Genomic DNA, 16,043 nt, shown 5'->3' on the forward strand with positions numbered 1-16,043 from the left:
AAACGTGATGAAAAAGATCGAAGTTCACAAAGGTTTCTTACTATGAGTAAAATATCTTTATTGTGTATATTCACAAGGTTTTATTTTGAGTTCAATTTCTTTTTCCTTTGATTATTCATAGACGTTGATTTGTACAACAAGGGAATATTGAATAGGGCTATTGATTAACATGTTAAAACTAAATTTTGTTAGAAGCTTGTATGGTTCATATAAAATATATATTCATAAAATATTTGTCGTCGTGGAAAATCTTTATTTCGCGGAAATCTTCCCAATGTTAATGGGTAAAAATGAAAATATTCCATCACAAACAATGCGTACTACAATCTATTAGTTTAATTTATCAACAACAGATATCGCAGTTCAACCCAAGAATGTTCAAGTTTGTGTTTTCTCTCAAAATCATAGCTTTAAGCTAACATTAAATACTCGAACGGTCAAATTAATGATATTACATCCACTGTTGCCATTAAGATTGTTTCGAATTAAAAAACTCCAGAATTCTAGGTTTTGAAGCTTTTCGAGCATTGAATCCCTAAGAAAGAACGAGAATAGAATTAATTAATGCTAGATTTTGCGGAGAAGAAAAAGCCAAAAAGCACCCTTCACAAACCTTCTCACCTCTAAATGAGCTGAACTTGAAAATATACTGGGTACTAAGGTATATCCATATTCATCGAGTGCCAAGGAAGCAATTATCTATGTTAAAAACAAAGATGGACCCTAGCCTCCTGATAAAATCCTGAGGAAATTCGCATTTTTTCGTCGATAGCGTAATAAGGGCCGGCGTAAAACCCACGTTACCTTGAATCAAACCGAGTAACTTCAGATTTTGACAGTAATTGTTGACTATATGTTACAAAGGATGTTTCAATATATTATAATGATATTAGCAGATGACCTTGGTAATGGGACGGGATCTCTTAATATAATTAATACAAGCACACTGACCTTCACCAGGCACCTCAACAACCAAACAACCAGCTAACGACCACATATACAGTTTGTTAGTACCAGCACATAAAGCCAACCGGATTTCTTTCGGATCCCAGGAGAAGGCTGAAAAAATGAAAATACAACTGGTTGTTTTTAATTAGCAATCACCTGTAGAAAGAAAATATCCAAATTAATTTTCTATTACCGAATTATATTGTTGTTTAGAATCTTTTAGCACGATGTCCTTAAAATTAGGATATTATATGAAAATAGAGAAAATAATGCCAATAGAGTCCCAAGTAATTCAACTTACACAATTTTTGATAGAACTGCATATAAATCGATTATTATCGGTCGGCTCTGTCGAACAGAAATTTGCATAACTTCAACTTGTTCGGGCTGATGATTCGTTTTGTTTCTTAAAAACTTTTTTCCAATAATGCACTAAAAATAGAGGATTAAAAATTAAAGATTTCATCACAGGTTTTGCAGTCACTTAAATTGTTGAGAAAATCTTTTCCAATTTTTTCATTACGAAAAGTTCACTTCAAATGGTCCAAATAGGAATAATTATCATATTTATAGAATATTTTAAGATGAAGAGAAACGTAGCACAAAAAAAATCCACTAAATTAAAAAAATTTGAATCATTCCAATACAATAATCAAATCTCGTCAATACGAACAAAAGTAGAATCGAAACCCTAAAAAGGTCTTCCAAGTTCAAAAATCTAGGTATTGGTCAGAAACCCTCATTATCGTTAAAATGAAACAGTTTATCTTCAACGGAGCAGAAAAAAAATTATAAAAGTATATGATAAATTTCCTCGAAGCATATAAATTTTAAGCTTGGATTTCAAAAAGTACTATGTTCGTTATGGTACTTGTCATTATGGTCTAAAAAAATATTTAGGAACATTTAGGCCTGAAAATTTCGAAGAAAACGAGAAACTATTGTTCCCTACTCTCGGGTGCCTAATAAACGTACAGACCAAAATAAACGTACAGGGGAGAGAATAAAATTGGAATTAATAAACGTACAGGCCGAAAACGTACAGGCGAGAAATCAGAGCTAAAATAAGTAAACGTAGAGGCTAAAATAAACGTACAGGGAATAATCTACCAATTTTTGACTAACTAACTAAAGTACAGGTATATCTCTTATAGATCAATGACAAGTAGTACATAAGCAAAACTTTAGAATTTACTCGTGTAACACTCGAAATCTCCCACAATACTTTCAAATGTAATTAACGGCCTTTCAACATATCTTACTTGAACAAAAAATAACAATTTTTTGCCGTATGAATTGGGTGATATTGGGTGAAAATAAATAAACGTACGGGAGGGAATAAACGTACAGGCGGGAAAATTCTTCAGAATAAATAAACGTACAGTTCCTAATAAGGTGCGTACAGGCGGGAAATTCGACACGAAAAAAATAAACGTACATGTACGTTTATTAGGCACCCGAGAGTATGAACTGAATCAGATTAACTAGGGTACCTCAATTTATCGCCAATTAGCAATTTGATTGGCTAAAAACGCGCCAAAACTTTCTTAAAGGCTCGGAAAATATGACGAAAATCTAAACTCGAAAAATACATCATGTACCATAACTATTACTATTTGAAACATTAATTGTTCATCTTTTATAAATCTGCATTCTTTCTAATAATACCAGTTTCGATGAAACAGCAGGGTTCTCGAAAAGGTAGTAACATTTTCTCAAGAAAATTTTCGAGTTATGCAGGAATGATGAATTACTACTTATAGCCTAAAGAAGGAATCAGGAAAATGCATATCTAATATCAAATTTTGTAATAAAGCATCCGTTTTGTTTTCGAAGCCAGAAACTTGTGCGGTGGCCTTAGGTCTGCTGTATACAGACAGCTGTCAGCATAACAGTCAACTCTTGACTTGAAGGTTGTGTTCATTGTAAAGCCGAATTTCATTTTTAAGATGCTTTGTACTAGCACGCCAAACGCATAAACATCAGTCGAATAACTAGCACAAGACCCGTTGAATAGTTCGGGAGCCAAATGATTTGAACCCTGAAACTTCTTTAAGACTTCTTGTACATTGTTTTTGGTGGAATACACCCTGCATGAAAACGTAAACCCAACAATTCTAGGGGAACCATCTCTAACAATAACGTTGTCATTAATAAGATGGTTATGAATGACCCCTTTATCAAACAAAAAATTTAGTCCATCAGCGACTCCCTCGATGATGGATTTGAAATTTGAGATAGAACTTATGGAAATAGATTTTTGTGACATTTCAAAGAGACTCATGCCATACTCAAATTTCATGACATGAGCAAATATCCCGTTTGTGGGGACCAAACCAACTGTCGAAACCAAATTTGCGTGGCTTCCAACAAACTTTAGGAGACGATGTTCGTGACTTAGGACGGCTAAGCTCTGAAGACCGAAACTCTCTGGCTTATGTGTTTTCAGTACAACAGATTCTCCGTTGGAGAGGGTGACTTTTTTGGCAAAGCAAAACAGACCAGGAATCAACATCTTTCCTTCCAACCCTTCAAAAGTGGAGGGGTCGAGCAAATCGGAATCTTCTTGTTGTAATATGGCATCACCACCAGCATGGAAAGTATTAGAAAAAAGTGAGGCGTCTACCATTAAAGTAGAGCGCCTTTCACCTAGCTGTTCTATTATCTTCAAACGGGTGAAGGCAGCGTTTCGAAGGGTTAGAGATGCATTTTTCTCTTTAAGTTGCTCAATTGTATCCGCTTGCTGTCCATTTATTCTTTTTAGTCGTTCTATCCGCCTGACTTTGGTGTCTATTGGCGCTTCTTCCTTCAATGTGAATTTGAATCTTTTTCGAGTCCCAGTCTTAAAAAATTTCAAAAAGGAATTAAGTTTGAGATACTGTTCGGATTGTATTGCAAACCTTGCACTCTTGATTTTTGTTTTTAGTGGGTTTTTGAGCATGAGTTTTTATGAGGATAATTGGTATTAAAAAGAAAGAAAGGAAATCATAATAATTTGAGTAAAAACCTCTGTCTTTTCTATTTCTTCACTTGAATCTTCTGCGTATATTTCACTTGCATTATCGTCACTTATTTGGTGCTCAGTCGTCTTAAAAGGATGGAAAAGATAAAAGATCAATCTTTTATGAATATCGTATTATGTACTGTATACTACTCTGCTGTCTTTATTACTGTAGAATACCTTTTGAAAGTCATCAAAAATAAAAAAAATTGCTTCTATATGATAGCCCTTGCCGAGCTAACAAGAGCTTTAAGAATACTGAAAACCTTTGTTTCTTCGTTTTCTTTGTCTATTGAATCTTCTGCGTCAGTCTCACTTGTGTTATCCTCACTTATTTGGTGGTCAGTCGACTTAAAAGGACAAAGAAGATTTTCCAAGCTGAAGTATTACTTTTTAAGGTGAATTTTATGGCAGTAAAATGTTGTAGATGTGAAAATTTTCTATTAAATTCTTTCAAATTGATTAAAAATTATTTATCTTTTTAAGACTTTTAATTGAAAAATTGCAAATGAATGGGTGAGAATAAAAGTATTCTTGAATGAACATTGTTCCTGAGTACCTTCTGATTTGCATCTTTAGTTAAATCAAGTTTATCCACTTCTAAAGTTAAAGTAACCTATAATAAAGAATATTAAAAAATTCACTTAGCTCGGTCGTTACTTGACCTCGGGCAATATTTCTCAGTACAGCCCTCACTAACCGGTCATTATTGTATTTGTTAACCATTCCCTTCAGCTTCTATTGATTTTTTAGCGCTTTATTCAGAAAAATAGCGAAATAAAGCGAAAAGAACCAATTGCATTGCGCAAAAAGCCGTGTAGCCCGTTTCGAAAAAGTAACAATGTAGCTATCAACCTTTAGCGATGTGGTCAACTTTTAAGGAGACTGGTAATAAATTTAAAAGGAAAATTTTTTTCAACGACGGTATCGGAAACACGAGATTTTAATTTGTTGAAATCGTAATGTTTTTTTTGTTTGTTGCAGAAATAAAAATTATGAACTTTTTAAGTAATTTCTGACAAACTTAGGCAACTTGAAGAATAACAATTTAGTAGGATTTTTAACCTTGAATCGATTTGATAAATCTTCTCCAAGTGCTTTTAAAGCAATATCGACGTTAGAGCTTTCATCAATGAGTGTTTTAAATTTTTTCTAATTAAAAAAAAAACAAGACCTAATTAAAGAAAGCGAATAGACTTTTTAAGAAAACAGGTAAGCAAGTCATTGGAAAACGATGGCCCAAAAAAATCCCTTCATTATTATTTAAGAGATGTTGTATTGCAAATTAATAAACACTGACGAAGCACTCACAATTAACATTTTCCCAACTTTCTAAAAATTCCGAAAATGATTTGCATTGCACGTTTTAAAACTTACCAGTTGTTTGATTTTGATATTGCCAAGTTTCTTTCTACGTTGGGCATACACTTTACCTAATATTTTTGGCTTGATCGTCGGATAAATTTGGTTAAACCATATTGCTAAATTGGAAAAGAATACCTTTTGAGTAGGCTTTTAAAGTAAATCGGGTACATTACAAGGTGTAGCTTAACTTTTCTAAAGGGAACGGGAAATTACTTTTTAAAGGAATGGCAAAGGAATTATGAACCCTTCTTTCAATAGGCAAATAGTTCTACACCATTTTGTTGTGTTGAGGTAAACAAGTTTTTGCATTTTTTGAATAACATTCTCCGTCGGTGTTTTGTTTTGTATAAGTGGTGATTGTATATAAATAAAACACTCTTCCGGAACATGTTGAATTGTATTATACACATCCTTGGACAGTAAAAGAATATGAAAGTGAACTAGAAAAGTTTGAGTTTGGTTCCCTGCTAATTTTTTTATCTCCTATTTTTTGAACAGGATTGCAAATGATAGACAATTTTACAGTAGATACTTTTCACTACCAAATGATATTGACCGAACCTTTCACAAATTTAAACATCAAATTTTGCTTGATATTTTGCATTTTACCCAACATTAAATCACACAATCTCTAAGGACTGATTTTACTTTCTTGTACGTCCATTTTAGTTTTACTTTCAATAGAATCGTACGTAATGCATTTACTAGATGACAGCTCTTTGTCATATAAATGAAAGATTGAACAAAGAATAATTTAAAAAGATTAAGTCTTATCCAAAAAATTAAGACAGGGGATTAACCACTATTAACATATCAATTTGAACAGGGCTTCATAATGCTGAGGTTTTGAAACAGGTTGCATTTATGAATGCAACATAATGACTTGTAATGATGACAATTAATACTCTGGGGAAAAACAAATGAAAGTATATTATTTTCAGAGATAAGAAAACGAAAGATAGGAAGGGTGTTATCATAAATTCTGGGTAACAACTATTTCCTCCGAACCTAAACATTTCTGGCCATTCTGGGTCATTAATTGAAAAATGTATAAGCAAAACAGACTTAAACTTACAAACTCCACAAATTTTAATTTCACTACCTAGTAAAATATCATGTCACACATAAATCAATACACTTATCATTATTTAAGAATAATCAACTCTAAACAATCCACTGCAAGAGTCAAAATATTGCCCTAAAACATATGTAGCTTCAGTTCACAAAAATCTTTAAATGTAAATAAGAGACATAATCGCCGAAATTAATCTGCATGCCATTTGAGTCTGAGGTTAAACTGAGAATGAAATCCATTAAAGTGTAAATAAAACACATCCTGAATTTGCAAAGAATCATCATATAAAATAAAGCTTGTTTGAATTCTTGGAATATTGTTTCAAAGCAAGTTACTGTAAGAGCTTCTTTCCCAAGAATGGGAGTGACAGTTATGTTATATATAACTCTCAACTTAATATAAAAAATTCAAACCTTCAAATAATTCTTCTTTTGTCTTGTTGTTATCTAAATTCAACTTATTGATCGCTGCCATTAGTCTTCTGTGCACCAAAATTTTTTGAAAATGACCAAAATCGAATATATATAGCTATTTTAAATGGGTGGATGGATGGCTACCAAATTAATCAATTTTTAACTGAAAAAAGCATGTAAAATTGAAATAGTCAGCATTTATTCTCTATACCAGGCATTTACTATCCAATATAATCGATAATCAGCTGTGAGTGAAAAATAATTGATAAGCAATCGATGGAATATCCAATATAATTGAATCTTGTGCATCAATCAGTGATCGATTATTTCTGAGCTATTTATTATCTATCGATTACCTATTAATCATTTACACATACATAATATATCGATACACAATCAATGAGAAAATTAATAGATAAGTAGTCGATAAACAATCAAGCTTTGAAAAAATCTTGAGTATTGATTACCTATTGATTATATTGGATAGACATCTAATCCATTGATTACTTATTGTTCACAGTCGATTATTGATTATATCAATTAATTACGCCTGGTATATACCTTTCTAGTATCCTAATAAATAGACCTTTTGCTAATCAGGATATAATTTTTAAATACTGTAAATTGGTCTAATGTCACATAGAATGCAACCCCTCTGGCTCTTAGGGGGGGGGGGCTAGAACCTAAAGTTCTGGCTGGGGGCTCTTTTTCCCTAAGATCAGGGGGGGCTACTTACTCAGGGGGGGGCTAACCTAACAACTTTTTCCAAGAACTAAGAAATTTTTGTTTGTACATTTTGGTATTTTGTTTGTGTAATAATGAAGTCGTACTATTGTACGTACGTACGTTTGTTGATTAGAATTTCAAAAGAAGACATTATACATTTGGTATCTCTTTCTCTTGTGTGGACATGCAAAATGAAGACCTTGCACTGTTTGAAATTTTTAAGCATAAATTAAAAATGTTTTTTGTGTTTTGGTAGGGGGGCTGTCCTTTTCGAATTTTGGTTGGGGCTAAATCTCAGGGGGGGCTTCAACCCCTCTGCACTCTATGTGTCACCATCCCTCATCTAATTCTGACACCCTTTAGAGCTGAAAATAATGACAGGTTGAAACTACTTTTCTTTGCTTCAGAGAGGAAATTTCCTTTTTCAACAAGTGATTCCAACTTTCATGTTTTCCCTTCTCTAACTAACTGCAACATGGGTGTTGTCTAAGCCCAAAATTGTCGATTTTGGTTGGATATTATGGTGTACTAAGTGAGCACATTTTTCAATTTTTCACTTAAAATTTTAGGTTTTTAAAAATTCCGGAAGCAAAAAAATTAAAAACATTTTTTTCAAAAGTCAAAAAAAAAAATCACAAAATTTTTTCTTCAATCAAGGCATGAAAGACATTTTAACAAACTTGGAAAATGATTGAGATATTTAACTCTTGAACGGTCGTTAATAATACGTACCCAGTAAAATGGTATCAAAAATGAGGAATTCAGTGAAAAAATTGCCAAATTTGGCATTTTTGGGGGTGGTATACACCAATTTTGAGGAGAAAATCAGTTAGTTGGAATAACTGCAAGGGTGGTGGTGTCTGTAGAAAATGTCCAAAATTGCAGTTACTCCACATAGTGTCAAGGAGTAACTGCAAGACCCCCTGTCTCTAAAGAAGGGTGTCGAAATTAGATGGATGTCAATATTAGACCAACGCACGGTAAGTATATGCTTATAAACTATTCTAATATTTTTCTGACTTGTATGACTTGGGATATGTAAGGTGAGAAAAAACACCCAAAAATAACACCTTCACTGCACAAAACCATGTTTTTCGTATGCTTCCAATGAAAAACATGGTTCCAATTGTCGAATGCGATCGAATCTCAGTCGAACAGCTGATACGGTACAAGAGTGAATAAAATCAAATACAATTGAATCAATCGAATGTAATCGAACATAATTGTTACAATCAAACGGCAAATTCTGAGTAATATTCAATTGCATTTGACAATCGAATTGCAATTATTCAATTGCATTCAATTTATTCGGCGTTCGATTCATTCGATTGACACCCCCTATTTTTAGAAATACAGTTGACGCTTTCTAATTAGACGTTCTACTATTCAATAGGCTCCCTTTATTCGATAAAATTTAAAGTCCCCGTCAACAAGAAACTCTTATAAACGACGCTCCCTTATTCGATGAAAATCCAATTCCCCTTGAAGATCGAATTAGAGAGCGTCAACTGCAATGAATACCGTGAAGTTGGGTAACTTGCATAGGCCATAGCCCTCAAATGAATGACCTGGCTGGTCCTTAAAATACAAACTTAAATCAAAACAAAATAAAAATGGTAGAGTAGAACTGCGAGCAAAGCTGCGTAGTTCATTTGTTTTGAAATTTTGCTGCTTTGCTTGGTCAGTCATTTGAGGGGTATGCAAGTTAGCCTCCACTGATGCAAGTTACCCAACTTAAATCACGGTAAATGAATAATAATGTAAGTAATGAAATTTTCCCACTATCCACTATCAAATAATATTTTTTGTATTCAAAGATTGTTGTTCTCCCAAATGACTGAACGACTGTTGTACTAACTTTTCATATTCCATGTTAGTATCAAAATATTTGGTATCTTTCATTTAAATGCTTTCAAAACACAAAAAGTAGGTAGGCAAACAACAAAAGTTCAGTCCACAGTCCAGTGCTGCACACCACACACCCCCGTCGTGGATGGCCTCTGCCAGAGCTCTATACCCCTGGGCCCTGGGTCAATCAAACCATTCATCATTCAGAAAATAAATTGATTATCAAAGATTTTGACTATGATTAAAACTATATGTTCAAGTGACAAACGAAATCAGAGCAGAGCATTTGATTGAAAAAGCAGCAGTCCAGCAGTACAGTATGGCAACAAGCTGGCGCCATTTTGATTCAATCTTCGCGCGCTTTGTTATGATACGCTATACAAATGCAAGCGCTCACTTTAACTCATTGACCATATATGGAAAATACTCTATTTTTAGCACTTGCAGGATTATTTAGTTAAACGCCGTCAGATAGAAAAATCGAAAACACTTTCACTTTCTCGTAGAAACAGTCTACCATGTTTGAAGTAAGACTCTATCCTAACTGAAAGACCTTTCTAAGGAAATGAGGATAAATATTGAAATTTTACTCTATACATATCACTTTGAACTTTAAAGGCTTTAAACATGTATTTTGAAGATTTGGTACGAGATTTTACAAAATGGAACACATTATCAATTATATTTCAGATGGAAATATAATTTACTATTTACGTGTAAATTAAGCTTTATTGAAAATCACGAGAAGGTCACATGACTGACTCATGAAACTATACTATTCAAGCGCAGCCACCAAGCTATACTTTAAAAGGACTGGAAAATCGTGGAATTTTTATTTTTTACTTTTATTACTAGCTTGGTTTTACTTTGACTATTTAACCAACCGGTGTAAACAAAGGATCGCTTTCCGAGAATTTGAAAAGTGAAAGGTGCTGTGTTTTTCGGGAAGTGAGAAAAAGTCAGCGAAAATGAAGTCCCTTGCCATTTTTATCACTGTTTTAGCCCTGGTTCATGGAGAAATCAAAAGGTATTTTATTTATTTCAATATCTATTACTATTGTATGAAGACTTGCTGTTGCAGAGACAACAGCTGAGTGAGATTTTGGCTAAACAATTGTTCTTCCTTCTCAATAACAAAACATCAAAATACTCCATTTTTGTTTTTCTTCACTGTTTTAGATGGTGTGTAGATCATCTTAAAGGGATTGAAAAAAATCTTTAATAATGTGGGGAGTGGCTCATTTGACAGTTTGACACCCTTGCAATTTGTAGGCCCATTGTATGCTTATGCTTTAGTTTTGTTTTCAACTGGGTGTTTTTGTTGGAAATATATACAGACACTACAGCAGTAGCAAAATCCAGTCCGGAAATTGCGGCTTGTGCGCCGGATATCTCTGGCATAGATTTGAGGTTTGAGATCTGCTGCCTTCAACTTTTCCCAGTTAAGTTGGGGGGGGGGTTTGAAAATTTTCTAGATTTTAATAAACGGGGGGACCTAATTGCCGGGGGGTTGGAAATTGTACTTCTGAAACCCAAAAATAAGGTAAAATTTGAATAAAATCAGCCTATTTAGAGGAAAATAAGGGACCTTCTCTTTAAAAGCTGAAAATATTCTTAGAGATTAAGAAAGTGGGGGAGTGGGTCCTAATAAGGTCCGGGGGGTTGGTAAATTTTCGAAAAATTAGCAAGCGGGGGGGGGGGTGCTTATTTGGAACCTAATAGTAGTTAAAATCGAAATCACTCTCTTTTAAAAAAATCGAAAGTGAAAGTAAAAGTAAATTCTTTATCTTTTAGAATCCAATTGAAAAAGGTTGACAAAACCGTGCGTCAAGAATTGAAAGAACAAGGAGCTGCAAACCTCATCCCTGCTTATCAACAAAATTTATTTGCACCACATCCTGAACCAATCAAAAACTTCTTAGATGTAAGAATGTTTGTTTCATTATTTGAACATGAAAGTCTCCAAAACATGTTATTGCATTTGATTTAAATAGTTTAATACTGTCATTACTCTCATGTTTAATTAGAGAGGAGGGTAAAATCTAGTTTTTCTCCCCATTTTATGACTTTTCCAGGTAGAATGCGCCCAGTGTCAAGGGAACAGGCAGAACTCACGTTAATAATTTCTAAATAAAGAACAAGGTCATAGCTGCAAAATGAAATAAGACTTATTATTTGCATTTATTTTCACTGTCAAAAACTAGTTCCAGCAAAAATTAGCTCCCTTTTAAGATGCTTTCACATCAATTAGACAAAATGTTTTAAGTTGGGGTTATGGGGAAATGCTAATTTTCAAAAACTTTAGATTGTTTTTTCACATACATATAGATTTTTTTGTTGGGTTATGCACTTTCATTAGAAATCTAGTCCTAGTAATGCTCATGCTCCCCACGTGGTTTGATAATATTGCAACATTTTAAATCAATGCACTAATGTAATATCTATTGCTGTGACACATGAATTGTTGTCTTTAGAAACTGAAACATGATACTTATAACCATTCAAACAGAAAGCATTTTTTCTTTGTTTATGTTAAAATATTTGCACTTGTAATTTAACATGACAATTACAATATTGAGAAATATGCATCTGTCATTTAAAACATCATTTTACAAGGTCAAACTGATTGCAAATAATATTCAACCCTGCATCAAGAAAGAAAATCTTGATATAGTCCTAACAATGGTTTCTTATTAAAGAGTAGATAATTGATTGATTAAAGTTTTATCTCCATATAACTGCATATGTAAATGTCTCTACAAATTGAATCTTTAAGCACGTACGTAAGCAATTTGTCCCTGTGTGGCCCAAAATCGAATTAAAAATTCCTGTAGACTACCAACATAACCACAATGTTAGCCAGTAATGTAAACTGGCTCCTCTGTATACTCTCAGGTACACGTTTGTTTTTTTTAAGAAACACACTTTTAAGAAACATGAGGCTCAGAATGCCTAAAAACTAAGAAACATGCTAAGGCTGAAAATGAAAAAATGACATTTTTAATTCGTTTTTTTTAAGAACCTTCAAATCAAAACATGGAAAAATAGGCTGATTATGTCAAAAAGTTTAGAAACATGTAAGAAACATTTAAGGCTCAAAAGGCTGATTTCTTAAGAAACATTGAGGCTGCTTGGTAAAACTAGTTTCTTAAAAAAAAAAAACGCGTACCTAATAAGCATCCCCTGCTAATAAAATTTTTGAAAAACCCAAGAGCAGGACTTAAGGATTTTTGGGAAAGTTCCCTCTTTTGCCCTCCTTTTTCAAATTTTCCACCCAGGAATGAACATTTCCACCCAGCCAGGCCGCTTATTCCTAACCCCCCTCTCTCCTTGTTTGAGAGTATGATCTGAGCAGAAGCGGTTGTTCATTCGTTTTAGAGATTCACTATAATTTAAATCTTTTAGGCCCAATATTATGGTGAAATAAGCATTGGAACACCACCTCAAGCATTCAAAGTTGTTTTCGATACAGGATCATCAAACTTGTGGGTCCCCTCATCACAATGCCACTTCTCACCTGCATGCTGTAAGTTTACTCAAAATTATGTTACATGGCTACTGTTAGCTGACTACTGAAAATCATAAAAAAAATTGTACCGGGTGCGCCACAAAAAAGTTTCTCTCTTTGAAACTGATTTTCTCAAAATCTAAGAATAAAGAAAGGCTTTACATGATTAAGACCATTTTTCAGTAATTAAACAAATAAATTTTGAAATTTAAGGAACGGAAGGGTTTGAAATGTTCATCAAAATCCTTTCAATTTACTTTTAACGAAATTTTCCTCATATTTTTGGTTCTAGACTGGATATAGTCTATGTAACGGTGGATGTACCTCGAAACCCATATTTAATGTATTTTTATTGATTTTAGGAAAATTAGTTTTAAAGAGAGAAACTTTTTTGTGGCGCACCCGGTACCATACAGTCCCGTACTCAAACACACATATAGAAATAAAGCCATTGGATGTTCATTACATTTTGTCAGTTAGAGTACAATTTACGTAAAATTTTATTTAAACTCTAATTTATCTGACAGAACTTTGAAGTTCAAATTGGTATAAATTCCTTCCTGTATTTGGTTTAAATTCCTTCCTGTATTTGGTTTAAATTCCTTCCTGTGTTTAACCTTCCACTTAGCTGACATCAAAACTGTAACAATTAGTATAATTCAAAGCAATAATCGTATATGGTGGTAAATTTATAAAGCATGATCAATCGTGGCTGTAAGCCAGGATACTAATAATTTTCCATTTCCTTTTCATTAGTTTTACACAGCAAATACCATTCTGACAAATCGAGTACTTACAAAAAAAATGGTACAGCCTTTGCCATTCGTTATGGAAGTGGAAGTTGCTCTGGTTTCTTGAGTGAAGATACTGTTACTGTAAGCCTTATTACTTTACTTAATTTTGCAGTTGTTTGCAGGGTTGTTGTTTGTCTGGGAAGGCTTTACTTTAAACTTTACTTGACACTTCATTGGTTCTTTTTTGCCAGACAATTTTGTTCCCACAATTTTGTCAGAAAAATTTACCGAGGGCAGCTAATCTTCCTAATTTCCACTTACTGTGATATCATTTCTTTTAGGAAAACTTTCATATTACCACATTTTCAATTTATTTTTTATAGGTTGCTGGTATCAGTGTGAAATCACAAACTTTCGGTGAAGCAAAAAGTGTACCAGGAGTTGCTTTTATTGCTGCCAAGTTTGATGGTCTGTTTGGTATGGGATACCAAGAAATCTCTGTTGATCACGTCGTCCCACCATTTTACAACATGGTCAGCCAAAAGTTGGTCGATGATGCTGTCTTTTCATTCTACTTGAACAGGTTGGTCTCAAATATTATTCTGCACTTCTGAAGAACAGCTTTAATATCAAAACAGTTGACTCTCTGTATGTTTGAGTTACAGAGAGATTCAAATTGTAGAAAGTATTTTAAGTGAGTTTCTCCTCGACGGGGCCTGGTAATAAGTTTGAACAATAGAAGTTCGAATAAGCGAGAGTCTACTGTAATTTCTTATTTTCATGCTAGCTACTGCTTTTGATATTCATAGCTATTTTTTTAGTTCATGAAGAATGAAACTTCTTCACATAAGAGACTCATGGTTCCTTATTAAAGAAGAAATTGACCCCTTGGTAAAAAATAGTGTAGGTGCAAGATTACTTGGTGTTGGTGGGAGCAGTTGTTCGGGGCAACTGTCCTGTCATGCATTAAAAACAACTCCGCACTTGTTGTATCAATAAATTTTATAAAAAAAGAAACTTCTCTCAACTCTTCTAGAAACGCTTCAGACACAGATGGTGGTGAATTGTTATTGGGAGGTATCGACCAATCCAAATACACTGGAGACATGACGTATGTCCCTGTTTCCATCAAAGGATATTGGCAATTTGACATGGACAGGTAAAACTTTCATGAAAAGGAATTGATTATTTCATAGGAAACAAAGTTTACAACCATCAAGCTTTGATAATAATTGAAAACTTTAAGCAATGTTTTTATGATTACAAACTGATTACTTTAATTTGGATTAATTTTCGCGCATTTCATGGATTTGGTTGTCATCCGCGTCCCAATGGAAACTTGAAAAGATCTTTTAACATGTTTACTGCCATCAAAGAAGGGCTAATAATGTGTATTTCACAACTAATGTGCATAGTTCGGCAGTAAAATAGCACAAAATCTTGAAAATGTTAGTTACAATAGAGCCATCCGCGAAATTAAGTCCCCGCGAAATCTTAAAATTTCGCGGAATAGCTCAACAGCGAAATATAATCCCCGCAAAAATTAATTCTAAAGTAATCGATTTCATATTCTTTTGAAGCATTCAAATCAACGGTGAAAAAGTCTTCTGCACCGGAGGTTGCCATGCCATCGCTGACACCGGAACGTCCCTCATCGCCGGACCATCGGAAGAGGTCAAGAAATTGAACGAACAAATTGGAGCTACACCAATCGTTGGTGGAGAATACACTATTGATTGCGCTAAAATCCCAACCCTCCCTGCTATGGACTTCGTCATTGGTGGAAAGAAATTCACTTTGAAAGGAGAAGATTACATCTTGAAGGTGAAGATTTAAACTCCGTTTATTAATGAATGTGACTAAGCCTTTTTCTTTGGAGTTTAGCCTTTTCGTAATACCGTCTCTACCAAGTTCTCGTTGAAGGAGGCAAAATAATGAAGCAAAATTTAGATGTATTTTATAATTACTCAATTATAATATTTTCATTTTTCTCTGGTAGGTTTCCACCATGGGACAAACAGAATGCATCAGTGGTTTCCTTGGAATCGATGTTCCCCCACCACGTGGTCCCTTGTGGATCTTGGGAGATGTCTTCATTGGTCCATACTACACTGTCTTCGATCTTGGTAACAACAGAGTTGGATTCGCCAAAACCAAATAATTTGACATGATTTTTTAGTATACTGTACACACAAAGTCCCTCAAATAAGTCTTGCAAAAACTTGGCTCGACTTTCAGTATCTCACACTTGCACTTTAGGATTTTTCGTTTTTTCTATTTTATTGATGTAATATTGATTCTTTTTGTTTTTTAATGGTTCAATTGTTTTTCATTCGTATTTTGTATTTTTTTAAGAATTTAGGTTAAGCTTTGGTACAATATATAATAACTTTGTAAAACAGAAATCGATACAATACTGCTCAGT

General features: G+C 33.7%; 2 protein-coding genes across 3 annotated transcripts; one reads left to right on the top strand and one right to left on the bottom strand.

Moving 5' to 3' along the window:
• Positions 1-68: 68 nt before the first annotated feature.
• LOC136809627 (uncharacterized) lies at positions 69-7,051 on the bottom strand. 2 transcript variants are annotated; one of them, XM_067066171.1, is made up of 9 exons: positions 6,803-7,051; positions 5,327-5,430; positions 5,015-5,101; positions 4,509-4,565; positions 4,216-4,299; positions 3,956-4,036; positions 1,250-1,380; positions 952-1,059; positions 69-535 (listed from the first exon to the last, which is right to left on the bottom strand). In XM_067066171.1, the coding sequence occupies exons 1-8, from the start codon at positions 6,861-6,863 to the stop codon at positions 1,008-1,010; spliced, it is 657 nt and encodes a 218-aa protein (XP_066922272.1). In that variant the 5' UTR covers positions 6,864-7,051; the 3' UTR covers positions 69-535; positions 952-1,007. The 2 variants fall into 2 exon arrangements, with proteins under 2 accessions (XP_066922272.1, XP_066922273.1); XM_067066172.1 differs by lacking the exon at positions 3,956-4,036 and having other exon boundaries at positions 6,803-7,037.
• Positions 7,052-10,153: 3,102 nt separating this feature from the next.
• LOC136809630 (lysosomal aspartic protease-like) lies at positions 10,154-16,023 on the top strand. The gene is made up of 8 exons (XM_067066175.1): positions 10,154-10,403; positions 11,171-11,300; positions 12,782-12,902; positions 13,641-13,759; positions 14,002-14,201; positions 14,655-14,777; positions 15,199-15,442; positions 15,618-16,023. Exons 1-8 carry the CDS (start codon positions 10,345-10,347, stop codon positions 15,777-15,779), a joined length of 1,158 nt encoding a protein of 385 aa, XP_066922276.1. The 5' UTR covers positions 10,154-10,344; the 3' UTR covers positions 15,780-16,023.
• Positions 16,024-16,043: the final 20 nt, after the last annotated feature.

Source organism: Clytia hemisphaerica, unplaced genomic scaffold, assembly GCF_902728285.1.
Source record: "Clytia hemisphaerica strain Z4C2 unplaced genomic scaffold, Clytia hemisphaerica genome assembly, whole genome shotgun sequence".
NCBI classification, from domain to species: Eukaryota; Metazoa; Cnidaria; class Hydrozoa; order Leptothecata; family Clytiidae; genus Clytia; species Clytia hemisphaerica.